Consider the following 17,542-nt stretch of genomic DNA (forward strand, 5'->3'; position numbering starts at 1 on the left):
AATATAGCCTACCGTTACTACGAGAGAGAACGCATAAAAGCCGCATATGTGTTGGGTTGAGGGACTGCTTATAGTAGATAGATTATGATGGCCACCTGAACAAGGATTGAGCGATAAGTATTGTCTGATATTCTTTATCTCTAACACACTGTCTTCATACTATGAAAAAGCTACTATATTCTCAAATCAATGTCTGTTAAATTAGAAAAACGCTAAATTATAATCTTTCTAATTTAATGAAACAGTGGTTAATTAACATATAATAAACTAATAAAACAATTAATTGAACTACGCTTGTCCGTCCGGTTTTTTTACCAAGGATTTAACTCGATGTTAACTAAAACCCCAACGGGAAAACCGTAAAGCATAACTTATGGAACAATCATATATTTACTACTAAAATATTTGATAAAATCAAGCAATATAAGTATTGAATATTTAATTCGTCTCAGTATGTACATTTCCAAGGATTCGAATTGGAATACAACGTCGTCTTCAGAGTCACGAATATATATTTTTATAAAACAAAAATAGGAATTGATTTCTGATTTGTTACCTACCTAGAAACATTTTAATGTTTTGAATATGTTTATAAGTCTTTTTCATAATGCATTCAAAGTAATAGCTTTTAAATGTTTTAAATTAAATATTAGGTATATTGTATAATATTGTACAAACATTTTTATTCATCCTTTTTAATGATATTATTTATAAAACATTTCCTTGATCCTTATCTAAGTGCTACATATTCCCTTCAAAACGAAGAGAGATATTTGCGTGAGTAGTGATGAAATACCGTTCCTGAGACAGGGTCCCTCGGAAAGCCACTCTCTTGGACACGAACAGTAGAGCTCACGATCTGTAGTCTGACATGCCCGCGCACGTGGCTGGGGAGCAACTAGTCTCAGTCTCCTATTACGATCGGCACTGTGATAATCGTCTGTGTTGTTTGCAATGTCGTATGTTGACATTAGACGTGATATTTTGTTACGTATTATCAGAATGGGAGTGCTTGAATCAAGTGTCGAATAATTTAGAAAGACAAGGAGGAAGTATGTAGAGAGGAGCATCATCATGTCTTATTCCTGAGCTTGCCATCGTTTAGTGATACATACAATCAGTAGCACTACGTTTCGAGATCTGAAATCTAATCTCTTCTTCAGGTAAATGCCTAATCTAATGCTCTAGGTTAAAGTAAACAAAATATACCAGAGCGCTGTGACACGCATAAATCAGGAACAACAACAGCCATGTTGTGTGTCTATTCTTTGCACACTAACTCTAAAACAATAGAGAGAGAACCATTCTTTTCCATGTACAAACTTTGACTATATATTTATGTAGCAACTTTGCCGATATTCACGTATATTATTTTGAAAGTTATAGCAAATATCAGATGTTTATGACAACTGCCAATTTTGTAATGTCATGGTCAGGCAATTTGAAACAGTTAAATAGTTTTTAATAATTGAAAATGTTTTAAATTTGAAATTTTGTTTACTAGCGTTCACCTACTGTGTGTAGCAGGTTTAAAATTGAAAATTTCATGGCTAAAACCACCTTCAATTTGACAATCTATGCATGGAATTTATCAAACCTTCTTAAATTGGATTCCCCTAGTATCATTTAAGAAGCTGCATTTTTCGTTTCTTTATATTTGTGAAGGAATGTATGGGTGAGGAAAAAAGAAAAATATATATAGTGTATTGTAAATAATAAATTTATATTTGAGATAACATTACACAACATAGTTTGCAGACAACAATATACAATAATACTGTTGTGGCAAAACCAGCACTTCTGTCACTCTTTATTTTGGTCTAAATTTTTCTTAAGAACATGTTTCAATACAGGTTTTTTTGATTGTATTCTTAAACTTTTCAAACCCCTCGGGTAATAAATTGAATGACGAGTAAAATAAAAAATAATGAATTGCAAATCTGTTAGTATTAATTAATTAATTAGTACATACCATGTGTCTCGAGTGATTTGCACACTTTTGACTATACAGTATATACTGTACATAGCAGATTATGTACATCAGTTATATTTTTATTTTAAAGATTAGTAATTTTAGCCAATTTCCTGTGGTAAAATACGATCAGATTTTGTGTACAATTTTCTTCATACAATATATAATTAATTGAGTTAAAATCTAAGGTAGAAAACTAAAGCAACAAATTATTTAACAAAGTACAAACCACAATTACACAACATTAAATAAAGTTTAATTTCACTTTCAACATGAGCAATAGTTTTTCTCAATATACATTTTTAGTTGATAACTAAATTCGAACAGCTTTAACAAAATTCTTTTCAATGGTACTGATAGATACCGTTTTAAAGGTATGTATATTAACATTAAAACCATTTATATACTGTTTACTAACAATACTTCCCAAGTAACATAGCTCTTAAGTATTACATTCAATCACATCGTATCTCGAACCTGTAGCACTTATCATTTATACGGTCAACAAGATGGACAAATTACACTATGAGAAACCCAACGCATTTAGAAAGTATCAACGAAAAACACAGCATGTCCGAAGACAATATAGATTTATACAAACACAGTTGTAACTAAACTAAAATTATTGTACATCTCCTTACGCTAGGACTAAAAATACAATAATGATGAATCGTACCCATAGATGGACAATTAACACACGTAGTAAACATTCAAACCATTCGTAAATAACAAACTGAGGTTATGAAAAACGATAAGAAACGGTATCAAGGTGAAGCGTGGATGGGAATGTGGCGTGATCCAAGCACTCTAACCACGTACTCTCATGACTAGATCTAGTACAATAGTGTTCTAGGACACGAAAGAATACAATGCAAGTAGTGGCAGCTTAGAAACTAACATCAACAGAACAACCTATGGTGTCGTCGATGCACTAAGGAAATCCCTACCTCGGTTTGAAACCGCGAATGCAGTTTACGCTAGTTAACGAAACTAACAATTCAATTACTTGGAAACCATTTGCATCTAACTAGGAATTACAAATATTATAATACAAAAGTGTTTGTGTACTGACTGAAGCTGTAAGGTAGATAGAACTGTGACTATTCAAACAATTTCTTGGCTTTCGATTTAAATCTGAGAGGAACCAATGAGTAGCCAAGTTGAAGACAAAGTTGTTGCGTTTTTAAAAGTCAGTTTATTCAGTGTAACGGATCAAAATTATTGTAACCGATTGGAATAGTTGAAAACTCAGGTGCTGCGGCTGCACAGCTTTGATGGACAATCCAATAATACCGTCTTTCTTACAGATTCCCCAGGCTAAGGCAGATACACACATTTACATGGTGTTCAATAAGATTTTAAACGGAATTTATGTACATTATTATTATCATTGGATTTTCAAACACTGTTAAAACATTTTAAAAGTTAACAAGGAATAAGTCTTAAATTAAACTGGACCTGAAAAAGTTCCTTGACTTCTTAAACACGAATACGTTTTATACATTATTATTTATTCACGATTATAACTTCTGCTTGATGATTGAACTCAACAAATTGAAAAGTTTTATTTTTTTAACAATACAACACAAGATTGAACACAGCCTATACTACATATACGAGTTAGTAAAAGATAATAACACACATTCTTAAATTGTACAACCTAAAGTCAATTGCATTTAAGGGGAAAATAATAATAATGGTATGCCTATTTGTAAATAAAAATTTCAGAACTACCTTACAAATAAATATAGAACTTAGACAAAAATAACAATTTTAATTTTACTGAATGAAAGTGTTTAGAAATACTGACAATACAACACAGAGTAGGAAAACAATCACAATAACCAACTTAAAACGTACTAAAATATAAAAATTTCGTGTTTCTGTACTCAAGCCGAATGTTTTTACAAAAACTCTGAACTATCTAAACTTAAGTTACAGCACAACTAAAACAGCACACTCTTGGCTCTGAAAGTAATGCAAATGTTTATTCAGATGAAATGACCGAATTCTTATTACTTGTTCAATTGCGAATCTAAAACACTTAGATACTAGCGATGAGCGTTGTACAGCTTAGTCCACCATGAGTTCAAAGTGCACTGAGCCGCGTCTCTCCATCCGATCGTGCATGATGTTCTTCGCCCAGGCTTTACATTCGATGTTGACCAAAACCCCAGCTGGAAAACAGAACTTTATGATCAACGGAATCGTCACAAAGTGATAAAGAAGTTTGTATTTATCACAATAAAATAATTGTTAAATTTAATATACTACTCTGTACAATAAACCGTTACAGCGGTGTTCCTATGTTACATGATAAAATGTCAAATTTAATGATTGTACTCAGTGTGTTTACATTATTCAGGGAATTTCTCGTTGCCATCGTGGTTACCCATAAGACCAATGTAAAATTTTGATCCAAATCCCATGGAGGGACAACAAGCTCCATCATAGAATACAATGAAATTAATCCTAATTCAAAATTTCAAGTCTACAGGTTAGTTCGTTTTCGAGATATTGTGCTGACAGACGGACACACAAATATAAATGAAATTTTGAAGCTACATATCTGACTGCATAATAAATCCAAATTTTAATTCATTAAATTGGTTTTCATACACGTATTTAAATAATAAAAGTCCACACAGCAAGCCCCCCTAATAATGATGTATGTGTTAGAACAGTCAGTGGAGGTGTGCTGTTACTATGTCACATTTGAATCTCTTATGGGTGTATTAATTTTGTTTACAAATGTATTTATTCTGCTATTTTCTCTCGTTGGCATCATGGTTAAACACAAGACCAATGTAAAACGGTTCGATAATATTTACTAGAATTCCGCGGAGTGACATGCACAATAATCGAACTCGATGTTGCTCTATGTAGAAATGAAGCTTCGTGCAAAATTCAGTCTATAGGTCAGTTAGTTCTCGAGATATCGTGCGGGCAGACGGCAGAAATGTCCAGCACATCAAGTGATAGGTTTTGCTACCGCTCAGTCAACAATACTATCTCGCTTCAAGTGAAGTTCAAATTTACAATTAACATGTTCTTCAGTGCTGAAATCAGGACAAGATTTCTCAAGGCATGACTTAAAGAGAATACAGACACAAACACTCTGCATATAGAGATGAGATACTTATAGAGGGTGGAGTGTGACTCACTTTCTAGGCTTCAGCCGAGGCCAGACAATAATACGGACTGGAGAGCCGTCCAGCCTGCCGTACACTCCTCACGCATTTATCACAGCTATAAGTACGCAATCATCTGCTACTAGTTGTCTGCTACAAACTCTTTTGTTGTATGAAAGTTTACAAACTACTACGTATGCCTCAGTTAAAATCTTAATGCTAAAAGAAAATATAACCTTTAAACACACTTCTCTTTAAAAGGCAAAATGTTCTCTAGTAAATAAAGCATTTAACAATTATGAGGCCAAGCGCTCGCTTATATTCCCATTGAATGAAGCGAAGCGGTCGGACGGGTCTCTTGACGTCATAGTATCAGGACTATGGCCTGTATAAGGCTTTCTTCAAAGTGAATCGTTGAGCCAACATCGCGCTAGTGTCGCCAGTAATTCCACCTCTTTGCCGCTAGAGTTCACTAGTCACTTCGTGTCGTGCCGGATAATACCTCATGGCATATCTACATACGAAATACGAGTTTTATATTCTTTAGGCTTCATGTACACTTCATACAAGTGCTTGGTAAATGTATTTCGGTAGCTCCTCATCATGGTATAAGGATTGTCTTACTAATAAATAAGTACGAAATAAACTAAAAATATACAAACTTAAAAGGTGTTTTAATATTCTTTACCACTATTTCTGTACGGTAATTATTGCTCGACAAAAGAGAAACTCACTTGTGGGAGCCTCGAACCAGATGGCGATCACCGGGCTCAGGTAACCTTCTTGGTTCTTGTATGGGAAGAAGTACCCCGGGAACCCTCGTTTTGGGAAGTACTGGATGGAACCGATGTTCTCAACATCAGCTGGATTCTCACCCTCGCAGCTCACCCACACCGTGTTTAACTGGATAACAACATGACTGATGTACCATTGGGACAAGAGACCTTAACAATCTAATTGTTTTTGTTGACTGTGAAATTTAATGGTAGCAATTATTATATCTAATTCAAATTAAAACTCTGATATCTGCAAGTACAACTTAATCTATAGTACACTTGCTAATTTAAAAATTCATTTTTAAATCAATCTAATAAAGTATTGACATTTTGTTGTCGTTAAATACGTATTTTACAATGAAAAGAAGAATAGTGTATATTGAATTTCAGCTTTCTGATTACCCTTTTGTAACACCAGTTCATACACCCTATGTACTTAAGCTATTACTAATATTTTATGGATATATAGACTATTTGTGAATATATCAGATCGTGTTAGCCAGGAAAGTTAGTAGTCGAGGTTAGTTTCCTACACTGGCTGAGATAGTACTACTCGAAGAGAAAGCAAAGCTCTCAATCTTCAACTGAGTACGCTGTAACACAGTGACAGCTGGAACATGCTGTCTATCTGTGTATTAAGAGACGAAACAACGTCGAAACAGCTTCACTACGCGGAGCATCTGCTCCTTTGCTCAAACCAAGTGCATAGCACAAGGGTAGTGCCTGTATGCCTTAGCAGCCATGGATGGTTGGCTGGGGGGGGGGGTAGTTTAATACAGGAACAATCCGTTTTAACGCTGAGGAGCTTCACCCTCGGATTATGGAGATAAACCTTCTTCTAGTGAGCAAGCCACTTGAGCACGACCAGACAAGAAAGATATCCTCCCACGGGGAGCAGAACTACAGGTGCTGGGAGCTGCGTCGATAAGTGCTGACAAGGTGAACTACACTGGTGTACTTGTGTGAGTCCAAAATTGTCGTTTTCTCAGTCAGTAGAGAAACACCCCCACATAGAAAGTAATGATCTTTGACTGGTCACTGTCAGTTTTTAAACAAATAATTCATGTATATCATTCTTCATCGTTAGAATTCTTTCCAATTATTATATTAGTCTTCAGAGAGTGATTTTTTGTCGTCAGCAGTACTGATTAATTTCTCTAGTTAACCAAGCGGATGATAAATATTCAACTAATCTTTTTCAAAATATACATTTGGAACCGAATTAGTTTTTGACAATATGAGTGAAAGGCGAGAAATTTTAAAAGTATTTTAAACCACATACTTTTAGCGAGTTTATGGTTTTAATAGTAAACTTAGATTATTCAACTGTATTTTAGCCAAGCATTTGCCAATGTTATAGACATTATTCACCGTTTAATTTTATTACTATTATATTAACTTGGTATTATTGTTTTATCTGGAAAAGTTAAATAATATTTTTACAATTTAAGTAACCAAACACATACTGTATATAATTGACATTGATAATATTCTAATAAAAAAGGGTATACCAATAATTAAGGTTACTTAAAACTCCAAAGCATTATGCGATTAGCTAAGGTACTAACGAACAACCCTCTTTTATAAATTATACAAGATTATAAACAATGCAATAACAGTAATATACCATTTGGCATCTTCGGTCTCGGACACATGTTAGACACATTAGCAATTGAAATGTTAAAAACCAATTCATTCATTATTTAAACCTAGACTTCCTTTTTTAGTCATGATGCACTTATGTAATGCCCAAATCCAGAACTTACTGAGGCTTGATCGTTGAGGTGTTCGGCTTGTATGTGATTCTTGAGATCTTGAGGCATCTTCTCCGGCAGTTCACCCACGCCTGTGTAGTATTGAGGCATCCAGTTGAATATCTACGAACAGACAACTTCGGATATTTGAGCATTGTTAAAAGACAGGTTTTAGTGTAAAGTGTTAATGCAACAAAAATAATATAACTAGAAAGTCCTTTAACTGAAATCAAACATTCATCATAATTTGTTACTGTTGAAACATTTCGCCTTTTGAGGTTTTTTCTTGTGAGTGAACGGAGTAATTCTACTGCTTTTGACGTGAAACAGTATTGAAGTTGTAAAATGATTTAATTTTACTTCAGAGAAATATACACAGTATGCTATCGCCAAATGGCAGTAAAATATACAACAGCGATTAAAATATCTAAGATTAAATATACAGTATTGAATAATACAAATGAAACTGTAAAAGTAAAAAGAGAGTTTATAATGACAAAGATGATAACAGCTGTGGTAATGTATTTTTTTTCTCATTTAAGCCTCAGCGTCAGCTATGCCGGCTTCGATGTTCACTGGATTTTATTGTCAAAGTACATTGATTGGACCTCCCCGGGATTTGAACCCGTGATCTCTCGGTTACAGAGCCGAGACTATAACCATTAGTTTACGGGGGAGGACTGTGCTAATGTAATTGAGTCAAGAATTTATCGAATGAAAATAAACAACTACTTTGAAAATAAGAGCAATCAGATACAAGAAATTTTTGGTAAGAGGTAAGAAACGTGGGGTAACTGTTCAATTCATCGATAGCACAGAATATACTACGCAGTTCAAGAACTTATGGATTTCTAGTTTAAACATGCACTTTTGTAAGTAAGTTGTGTACAATAAAAGTTGAGGCGAACGAATTCTATAAGCTGACTAATTTAATTAAATTATTACTTGTGTATTGTAAGAGGATTGAATTACACGAATGAGAAGTGGTAGAACAGATTTTGTTATTATTTAAACAAGTATATAAAATTATATATTCTTATAAAAACCTGTCTAATAGTGAAGCTCTGAGTTTCATTAAATATATAATACTAATTTGTTATATCAACTAAATATGAATCTATTATTTGTCTAGCTGCAATGTGACTACACACTGTTTCTTCCTCCTCATTCCACATAATAGTTTCGTCACATTTAAAAGGTAAGAAACCAATATTTCAATACATCCTGTATAAATACTATCCTAGAATGTACTATCCTATTCTGACAGAGAGACAGGACATCCAAACTGTCAAATATAATCCTTCACTTTCCTTGAAGAATCTCATATTATGAAGTACGATTAAAATACAACCATATAAGTACAGGGTATGGTTTTTATCCTTTTCACTTTTACCCTTACTCTACCCAACCCCCAAAGCCTGAAGATATATAAAAAGACAACTAACGTAAAGGAGAAAGTTTGTACAGTACAGTGTGAATAGTAGTCTACTAGTAGACTACTGTTACAAAGTGTAAAGTCCGGGCTTGAATTGGGCCAGCGCTGTCTTTATTCTACTCATAGCTTTAATTGTAGTCTATTGGTTACATAGGAGATAAATAATGTATATAAGGACGAGGCGTGCTGAAGGCCGGAGGGATTATTTCAGTTAGTTCTGAAGTCAGACGCTAGAGTTGCGCCACGTACCGTTCAAATATTCACTACTTCACCGCTTGCTCCACATATGGCACTCCGAGCGCTCACCTTCCCCTTGCCACTTTTTACAGCATTGACTGAGTTATCTCTTGTGTTTGTACAATCAACGCTCATAGAATTCCTAAGAAAACATTGATTTAAATGAACACTTTCCCAAAGTACATCGATTTGATACCTTGTTCAGTTTGAGGAAGATACACGGAGTGCCCCTATTATAGCTGTAGCCCTTTTCCTTGGTGCACGGTTCCCATTCGTTGATGTCCACAGAGCAGACCTTCCCCTCCGGCGGGGGATTGTTGTAGTTGCACGTGACCACGTTACCTCCAACACTTACGTTTCTGTAAGCTGTAACAGACAACAATGAACAACGTTCTAAAACGTTAAAAACTGTGTTTTAGACAATAATCACTAACTAAATGATGATGAATTTATGTAGTGTAAGTTTTTCATTTCCACAAAAATGTACACTGCTGTATGTTTGTTTATTGCGTAATGGATTTGGAAATTGGCAAACATTAGAATTTGCCTAATGGAAACAGTAATGTTTTGCATTTTTACCAGTTCATGAGGTTAACTAGGGTGACTTGTTTTTGAATTTCCGGAGAGTATGTCACTAAAAAGTAAAGATCACACTCATCACGATATATTATTTTAGAAAATATTTAGTTTTTCTGTTAGAAATGATGTACTTTCATAGCTTTGTAGAATGTTCAATTCTCACTGAAACTTGACATAATTTGAACCAGAGAGCCTGCATTGTTACCATTTATGACCGGGTTCATACTCGTTGGTAGTAAGAATTTCAGCTAGAGATGTGCCAAAAGAATTGGAACAGTTCACTTCTTTGGAACTGCATGTTCCGTCGGAACAGGTACGTGCCTAGAAGTTCCGGACGTTCCGGCTCTGTTAACCTCGGAGCTCCATGTTCCGTCTGAACGGTTTACTAGGTGCCTAAATGGTTCGAACACAAGGGAAACATTTCGTAGTTTGCTCTTTTGAATGTTGTACAACTAATTTTGGCACTTACAAGGAGTTGATTTGATATGACTTTACATTGAAACAGTATGTATTGAATGACTTTTTTATCTTAGGATCTTGTTTTAGGTAGAATCTAAGGCAAGGTCCAATATTCATTAAACATGATGTAAACAAATGAAACTATTGGAATTATCGTCAGAGGGATCATTTCAAAACAATCAGAGATGTGTACCATCCAATCCAATGTGCCTTAATTTTCCGCTCAGTAAAAGATAGATAGAACGTTTACTTAATTACCATAAAGGCCATTAACTGTATGAGTGCTGCTACTTGTTCCCGCTGTCTACAGGGTCATATGTATTTAACCTCTACTTACTCATGATTATATTTTCATACGATTCAAATGGGTTTTTGTAACGATATTCTTAGAGTAAATTACAAAGACCAGGTTTTTCGTGGTCGAGAACTTCAAGTGGCCGAGTAATCTAAGGGACCCGTTCTGGAGCCAGAAGCTCAGGTAGTTCAAACTGTATGATCACCAAAACAAATCTAGGTACCTTTTGAAACCAGAGAAGATGACAGGCTTCTTGTCAAAGCCCCAGAGGCAGGGACTTCGACTGATTTGAGGCTTAAATAGTTGAGGGAAAGGCGGGTCCAAGGCACCGGTTGGTTCAAGAAATATAAAGGTTCTTCGTTGACCCTAATGGCGATAGCCCTCTGATACCAAGTATTTTGAGATACTACGAATTTCTAATGATCGAAGTTTGAATGATCGGACATTAAAACGACGTTTAGTGTCAGTCAAAGTACTTGAAACAGTCTGCATAACTGGACCAACTTGATCACTATACACCAGAGTAATGTTAGTGTCACCATTTTACTTTGATATTATAAGTGTAATGTTTTAAACTAAATGTGTTCTATTACTACAATCAAGTCATCGATCACCTTGGAGACGGGGCCTCCACCCCGTTGTACTCTCTATGTTTACGAAATAAATTACCAGTTGTATTAAACATTAAAAGATTTTGGGCTAAAACTAAACACACATTTAAAAAACTGTTTAAATTTTTGAATCTATGGTCGTATGTAGTATGTGTATTTTAAAAGAGTATTATAAACCTTACATCAATTTATTAGTTTTCCTTATTTATAGAACTTGGCTCCAAACGATACGTTACAACAAAGTAAACGTTCCTATTTTTAACTGTGGACATTTAAATTATGGATTGCCATAAACATATTTATTCAACATATTGTGACCTACAAGTTAAATACTGTTATTGTGTAAGCTATGTACCATTTTACAATTGTATATAAAATGTAATCTTAAATGTTCTGTCGGGATGTCAGAAAACCCACTTTTTGAACACATCTTTTATGATGATGATGACGTTATATAACGTTTTGTCGAAGATAAGATCTTTTAACGTCCTCTCTCAGGTCAAGTTATACATTTGAGACGTACCTAGTAATTCACGGCGTCCGGAACTACATCATAATCGTGTACATCTTTAACAAGAGGAGGAGTAGGAGTATGTCGTGATTAGAATGTAATGACTTGGAATGATTTATTCGTAACTTAAGTGAACGGTTGTTACAAACTGGTGTAAACATCGAAACTTACGCTGGAGAAATTCATCGATCTTGTTGATCCAGATGTTCAAATTTTGAGAATCTGTCTTTTTGAACCAGACGAGTGTGCTCTCCACGTGGCTCTCGGGTGGCATTGGTCGGAACCCCAGACCTGCAACAATTTAACATTGAGCTCACAAACCTTTCATCGAATAGTTGGCAAGCACATTCAAATCAAATCATTTTTACTGTCGTATGGCAGTTACATGCAGTGACAAAGACAAATTTCAGTCAAATGTATACATCATTACATAACAAAGTAAAAATGAGATATCGGATGTAGTTCTGTAGACTAACATAGTTAAAATAGTAACTTTAGAACTTGTATAAAAATACTTAATATAAAACAGTAATTAGAGCAACATTAACTGCATAAAAAGTAAATTGAAACAGCATAAATAACAACAATAAAAATAAAAATTAACAAATACATCAATGTTAAAAGAGGATTATGAATAAATATGGCACGTAGATAACAATGCTGGTTGGCCTGAACCTACAAAAATGAGCAAAAAGATCAATTTTATTGAATTAACAAATCAATAACAAATTATTAAATTAGAAGGATATATCTTGATATGTCAAGAAGTCAGTCAAAGAATAAAAGAGGTTCTTGAAGAGCCAGGCAATTAACTTCTGTATGTTTAAGTGTCTGTATGTTATAGTTATTACTGAGGTTACTAAACTTATTGTAAACTCTCTATGACATCACCGTTTTACTCTACCTACAATGACCAAAAGATAGTTTATGTTTACCTCTTGTATTATAACTATGAACATCTTCATTAAATATTGAAACAGGGTCAAATATGTAGAGATTAACAACAGTATTGATTTTAAGTTCTATGGAAATAGGTTTGCAGTGGTCAAGGGATTCAGCATTAGGAAGTATTCTGACGGCTTTTTTGTAAAATTAATAATTCATCCAAGTGGCTCGAGTTTGCCCAGAATAACAGACCATATATTATAATTGATTGGAAGAGGGCAAAGTAAACTATTTTAAGACAATTTATAGTGACAGGGGACGTTAATCGTCTCAAGAGATAAATTACTCTTGACAACCTAGGCAAAATATTGTCTACATGACTTGACCGTGTAAGCTGATTATCTATATACACATCTAAGAACTTAATACTAGTCATATTGACAAAATTTGATTGAGGTATATTAAAAGACCCTAGAGTGAATGCAATATTCTGAGTTTTAGCGTGATTTAAATAAAAACCTATTTGGTTGTAACCCTACAGATGCATCAGCTATAACAGACTTAACAGTGTCAGTGAGATCATACATTGTTTCTGGAGACCTGACTGGACAAACTGAATTAACTTCAATTAAAACTTAAGTAATTCACTCGAGCTTTACAGTCTTGTGGAAGCAAATTTACTTTGAAGACAGTTAAACAAACTCACCAGGGTTACTGCCAATCAGGGAACTGTCCAGTTGCCACTTGGGAACTTTCATGTCCAGGGTCTGGTAGAATATTGCCAACATAGCGGAGAAAAACCCGATGAGGCATGCGTAGAAACAGCAGTAGAACAACAAGATCTTTGCTGCAACACAAACATGCTTTATGTTTCTTTGAGTTACCTGTTATACATTCCATAAAGCTATGTGTATTGTAGCTATGGTGGGAATGGTTGATTCAATGCGAACGTTGAGTGTAGCTTCAATTCGGCTTCCTTTTAGTGCAGCGTTTGAAATCTGATGCTATCACAGACTCGATTCAAGGAATCTGAGTCATGTTCGTCTGAAGAGATCCCAAAAAATTGGCGACGATGAAGCTCAAAATGAACTCTTCAAGGTTGCGTATCAAGAACAAATAGTTCACTTTGAGCATCTTTGCTGCCAACTTTTTCTATCTCTTCAGACGAACATGACTACAAATTCCAGGAGTCAAATCTGTGACTACGTCAGACTTGAGACTCTACACTAAGAAAAGAAGGTGAACTGGAACAAAATTTAACATTCACAAAACTATATTGTTGGAGAAAATAAGGAAAATATGTAATTAATCAAGGAAAACTTTATTAGAAACGAATATAAGAGTTTAATTTATGGGATTTGTATATAATGCTAAAATTGATTTATTTTATTCTTTTCAGTTATAAAGAATAAATTACGAGGTACAATTGATTAGCTAATTTATAATTAGTTACATTGACAATAATTAACCCAAGAAGAACGTTTTAAATAGCTTAAGTATAGTAGCCTAATATATAATTGAATATAATCGAATAAGTTCTTTTCAAGACTATAGATTTTGACAGAACCAGTGAAAAATATGAAATAAAACTACCAATTTATTTCGTATGAATAAAATACTTCAAAATGCCATGTAAACCAATTCTCCATCAGGTTTCAACATTAAAAGGGAAAATTTCGATATTATAATTGACATTGTATCGACATTAAACATCATTGGACTATAAGCTTGAGTAGATTTTAACGATATCTAAAATTAAACGAATGCGTAAATAAAATAAATGGTTAAGTTGCAGTAACATTCTGGCTCAAAATTTTGAAAAAAAAAAACAAGTTAAGAGAAAACTTCATTTTTTAACAGAATACTCATAACTAGTGCGAATTATCCTCGAGTATTCTAAAGAGAACAAAGAGAAACAAAACTAACTGTACCTTTGTCAGTCATTTAGGAGTTTCGGTTCACACGCATCGAAAAACTACCAAAAACAATTTTTAATCAACAATATTTAAACTTACACATGTTTACACGATAACCCGACACTGCATGTACCAATAGCGTAGCCAGAAATTTCGTTCGGGGGGGGGGGGTCCGAAACCGGGGATCCGGGGGACGTTTTGTGTGTTATTTGCCAATGAGTTCACTGGTAAAAGGTAAATACCAAAAATATGGAGCTTTAGTAACTACGCCCTATAGAAAGTGGAAAGATGTAATAGGCAAATTCAACTCTTCAGCAACTCTAGTACCACAAACTTTCTTGTATAGTTACAGAAACTTTACGAAGTTCGATTCTGGCCGAGTAGAAGGTACCAATGTGATGTTACATTTACTGGATAAGAAAGAAGAAGAACAAAAAAGAACTTCACTCAAGCGTATAATTGACACAACTATATTCTGTGGAGAAAATGAAAACCCTTTAGAAAAGGAGGGCAATTTTCTAGCGTTGCTCGGGTACAGATCAAACTAATGGTCAGAAAATGCATCGGAAAAACTCTACTGATTAGAAGTTCGGCTGCTTTGGATTTCACTGATTGAGGTATTTATGAATGAGTTATAATGACGATTTTTTGTATCATTACACTGTAGACGAGTATATAATGATCGGAAAAAACAAAAAATCACTTTCGGTCAGAAAAAAAATACACATGAAAAACTCTAATGATTAGAACTTCAACTACTTCGGACTTCAGTTATTGAGGTAAACGTGGTATTTTTAATTGAGTTAGGGCGACGATTATTTTTTATCATTAAACTGTACTCGACTAACTACATAATTATCGAGAAAAAAAATCACTTGGTCGGAAAATACACTTGAAAAACTCTAACTATTAGAACTTCAACTACATCGGACTTAAGGTATTGAGGTAAACGTGGCACTTTTGATTGAGTTAGGACGACGATTTTTGTTATCATTAAACTGTACTCGACTACCTATATAATTATCGAGAAAAAAATCACTTTCGGTCGGTAAATACCGAAGAAAAGCTCCCTACAGATTCAAGTTTTGACGATTTTGGATTTCACTGGTTGAGTCGTTGAGATAAAAGTGGTACTTAGAATTATGTTAGAACATTGATTTTGGGTATCAATTGAACGTCGACTAATAACTATATAATTATCGAAGAAATATTGAAAAAATAACTTCCGGTCAGATAATACACAGGAAAAACCCTACTGATAAGAAGTTGTTTAACCACTCAACCGGTGAAGTCCAAAATCGTCAAAACTTGAATCTGTAGAGAGCTTTTCTTCGGTATTTACCGACCGGAAGTTATTTTTTTCTCGATAATTATATAGTTAGTCGAGTACAGTTTAGTGGTAAAAAAATCTTCGCTCTGGCTCAATCAAAAATACCACGTTACCTCAATAACTGAAGTCCAAATTAGTTGAAATTCTAATCAGTAGAGTTTTCAAGTGTATTTTCCGACCAAAAGTGACTTTTTATATTTTTTTCGATAATTATATACACGTCTACAGTGTAATAACACCTAAAATCAACGTCGTAACTTAATTCTAAGCGGTCATTTTACGTCCCCAGGACGAATTTGAACGAAGTGGTCGCTAATTTAAACTGTTCGCCGTGTTACAGTTCAGGTTACTTTGCGATGTCACGTACCCCGCCCTATAGAAATACCGTGATTATACTAGACTAACCGAAAGGCCGAGCCCAAAAGTATCGTTTGATACTTTATGATTTAAACGAAAGGACAATTATATTTTTAACAACGGTCACTTTAATCAATTAAATCAATCAATTTAATGTTTGTAGACAAGAGTAATGATAACTCACCTTTTTTCTCCTGCTCCATGCTTCTTTTTTTAATGTCTTAAAATTTCGGGGGGGGGTCCGGACCCCCTGGACCCCCCCCCTTCGCTACGCCACTGGCATGTACTGTAAATATCGAATGATAGTTATGAAAAGAGCCACATAAGCCTAAGTGTTAAGATGGCCTTGAATTATTTACCTTTGTATTTCGTTTAGGTCTTATTTTCAGGTGTTTCCAACGCCGGCCAATCCTGTATGCTAGCCGATCAATATTATTTAAATTTATTCACGATTCGTAGGAAAATACCAAATTTAATAAGACTTGACTAAATGGTTTATCATGACAGATCAAGTTTCATAACTTCAGGAAAATTTCACGTGATATTTTCAATTATACATGAGAATATTACAAGTTCATTATGTTATTAATAACGATTTTGATTGAAAGGAAGCTAAACTCCATCTTGTGACTCATTCCTTATGCAATTTTCAAAATTACCACAAACACGAGCGACTGCAGTTCCAAGTTCTAGAGTTCTCTATGTGTTTTAGGACATAAATTATGAAAAAAGTGGTCCAAGTTTTGGCCATTGTGGTATTCCATATAGTTTACATATAAAACTTATAACTGCTTCTAACAAGCACATTGTTTAAATCTTTTTAACCGGATCAAAATTAAGGATTGCAGATATTGCATAACACTAATTCCAGCTCTAATTCTGTAACAGTTACGTAAGCAATGCCCCAAACACTGGGGCAGCGCTGCACAGCACCGGGTCTATTATTGATCTCACCACCCCGCAGTGCTCATGTTACCACCACCCTCTCTCTCTGCTGGCTTCGCTCACCTCCATACATTCCTTCACAAATTAGTTGCTGCAGTCTGCCGCTGCCGTTCTAAAGCTTATAAATTCCAATTGATTATTATGCTGCTGGTTAAATACAATGGTATAAGATTGAGCAAACAACTGATTCCGGCATATTATGGTTTGATTTACCCCCACCGTTCTTTTGGGATGGTTCAGTGGGAAGCCTGTGCAAGCAGTCATTTTCTGAGGGTCTTTTGGTTGCAGAAAAAAGGCGATTCGCGTTATCGCCAAGTTGAACTTCAAAGAGTTACTGGAAGACACAGAA

General features: G+C 34.6%; 1 protein-coding gene across 2 annotated transcripts in view; it reads right to left on the bottom strand.

The window, feature by feature from the left end:
- Positions 1-1,699: 1,699 nt before the first annotated feature.
- Positions 1,700-17,542, bottom strand: part of LOC124364563 (sodium/potassium-transporting ATPase subunit beta-2-like) — a 68,317-nt gene continuing 52,474 nt past the window's right edge. For both annotated transcript variants that reach the window (XM_046820121.1, XM_046820120.1), the window contains exons 3-8: positions 13,352-13,492; positions 11,932-12,051; positions 9,502-9,671; positions 7,646-7,756; positions 5,838-6,006; positions 1,700-4,149 (exon numbers count right to left, since the gene is read on the bottom strand). In XM_046820121.1, the coding sequence (XP_046676077.1) occupies positions 4,046-4,149; positions 5,838-6,006; positions 7,646-7,756; positions 9,502-9,671; positions 11,932-12,051; positions 13,352-13,492 (815 nt within the window). In that variant the 3' untranslated portion in view covers positions 1,700-4,045. The remainder of the gene's footprint in view (positions 4,150-5,837; positions 6,007-7,645; positions 7,757-9,501; positions 9,672-11,931; positions 12,052-13,351; positions 13,493-17,542) is intronic.

The sequence above is a fragment of the Homalodisca vitripennis genome, chromosome 6 (genome assembly GCF_021130785.1).
Source record: "Homalodisca vitripennis isolate AUS2020 chromosome 6, UT_GWSS_2.1, whole genome shotgun sequence".
Classification (NCBI taxonomy): Eukaryota; Metazoa; Arthropoda; class Insecta; order Hemiptera; family Cicadellidae; genus Homalodisca; species Homalodisca vitripennis.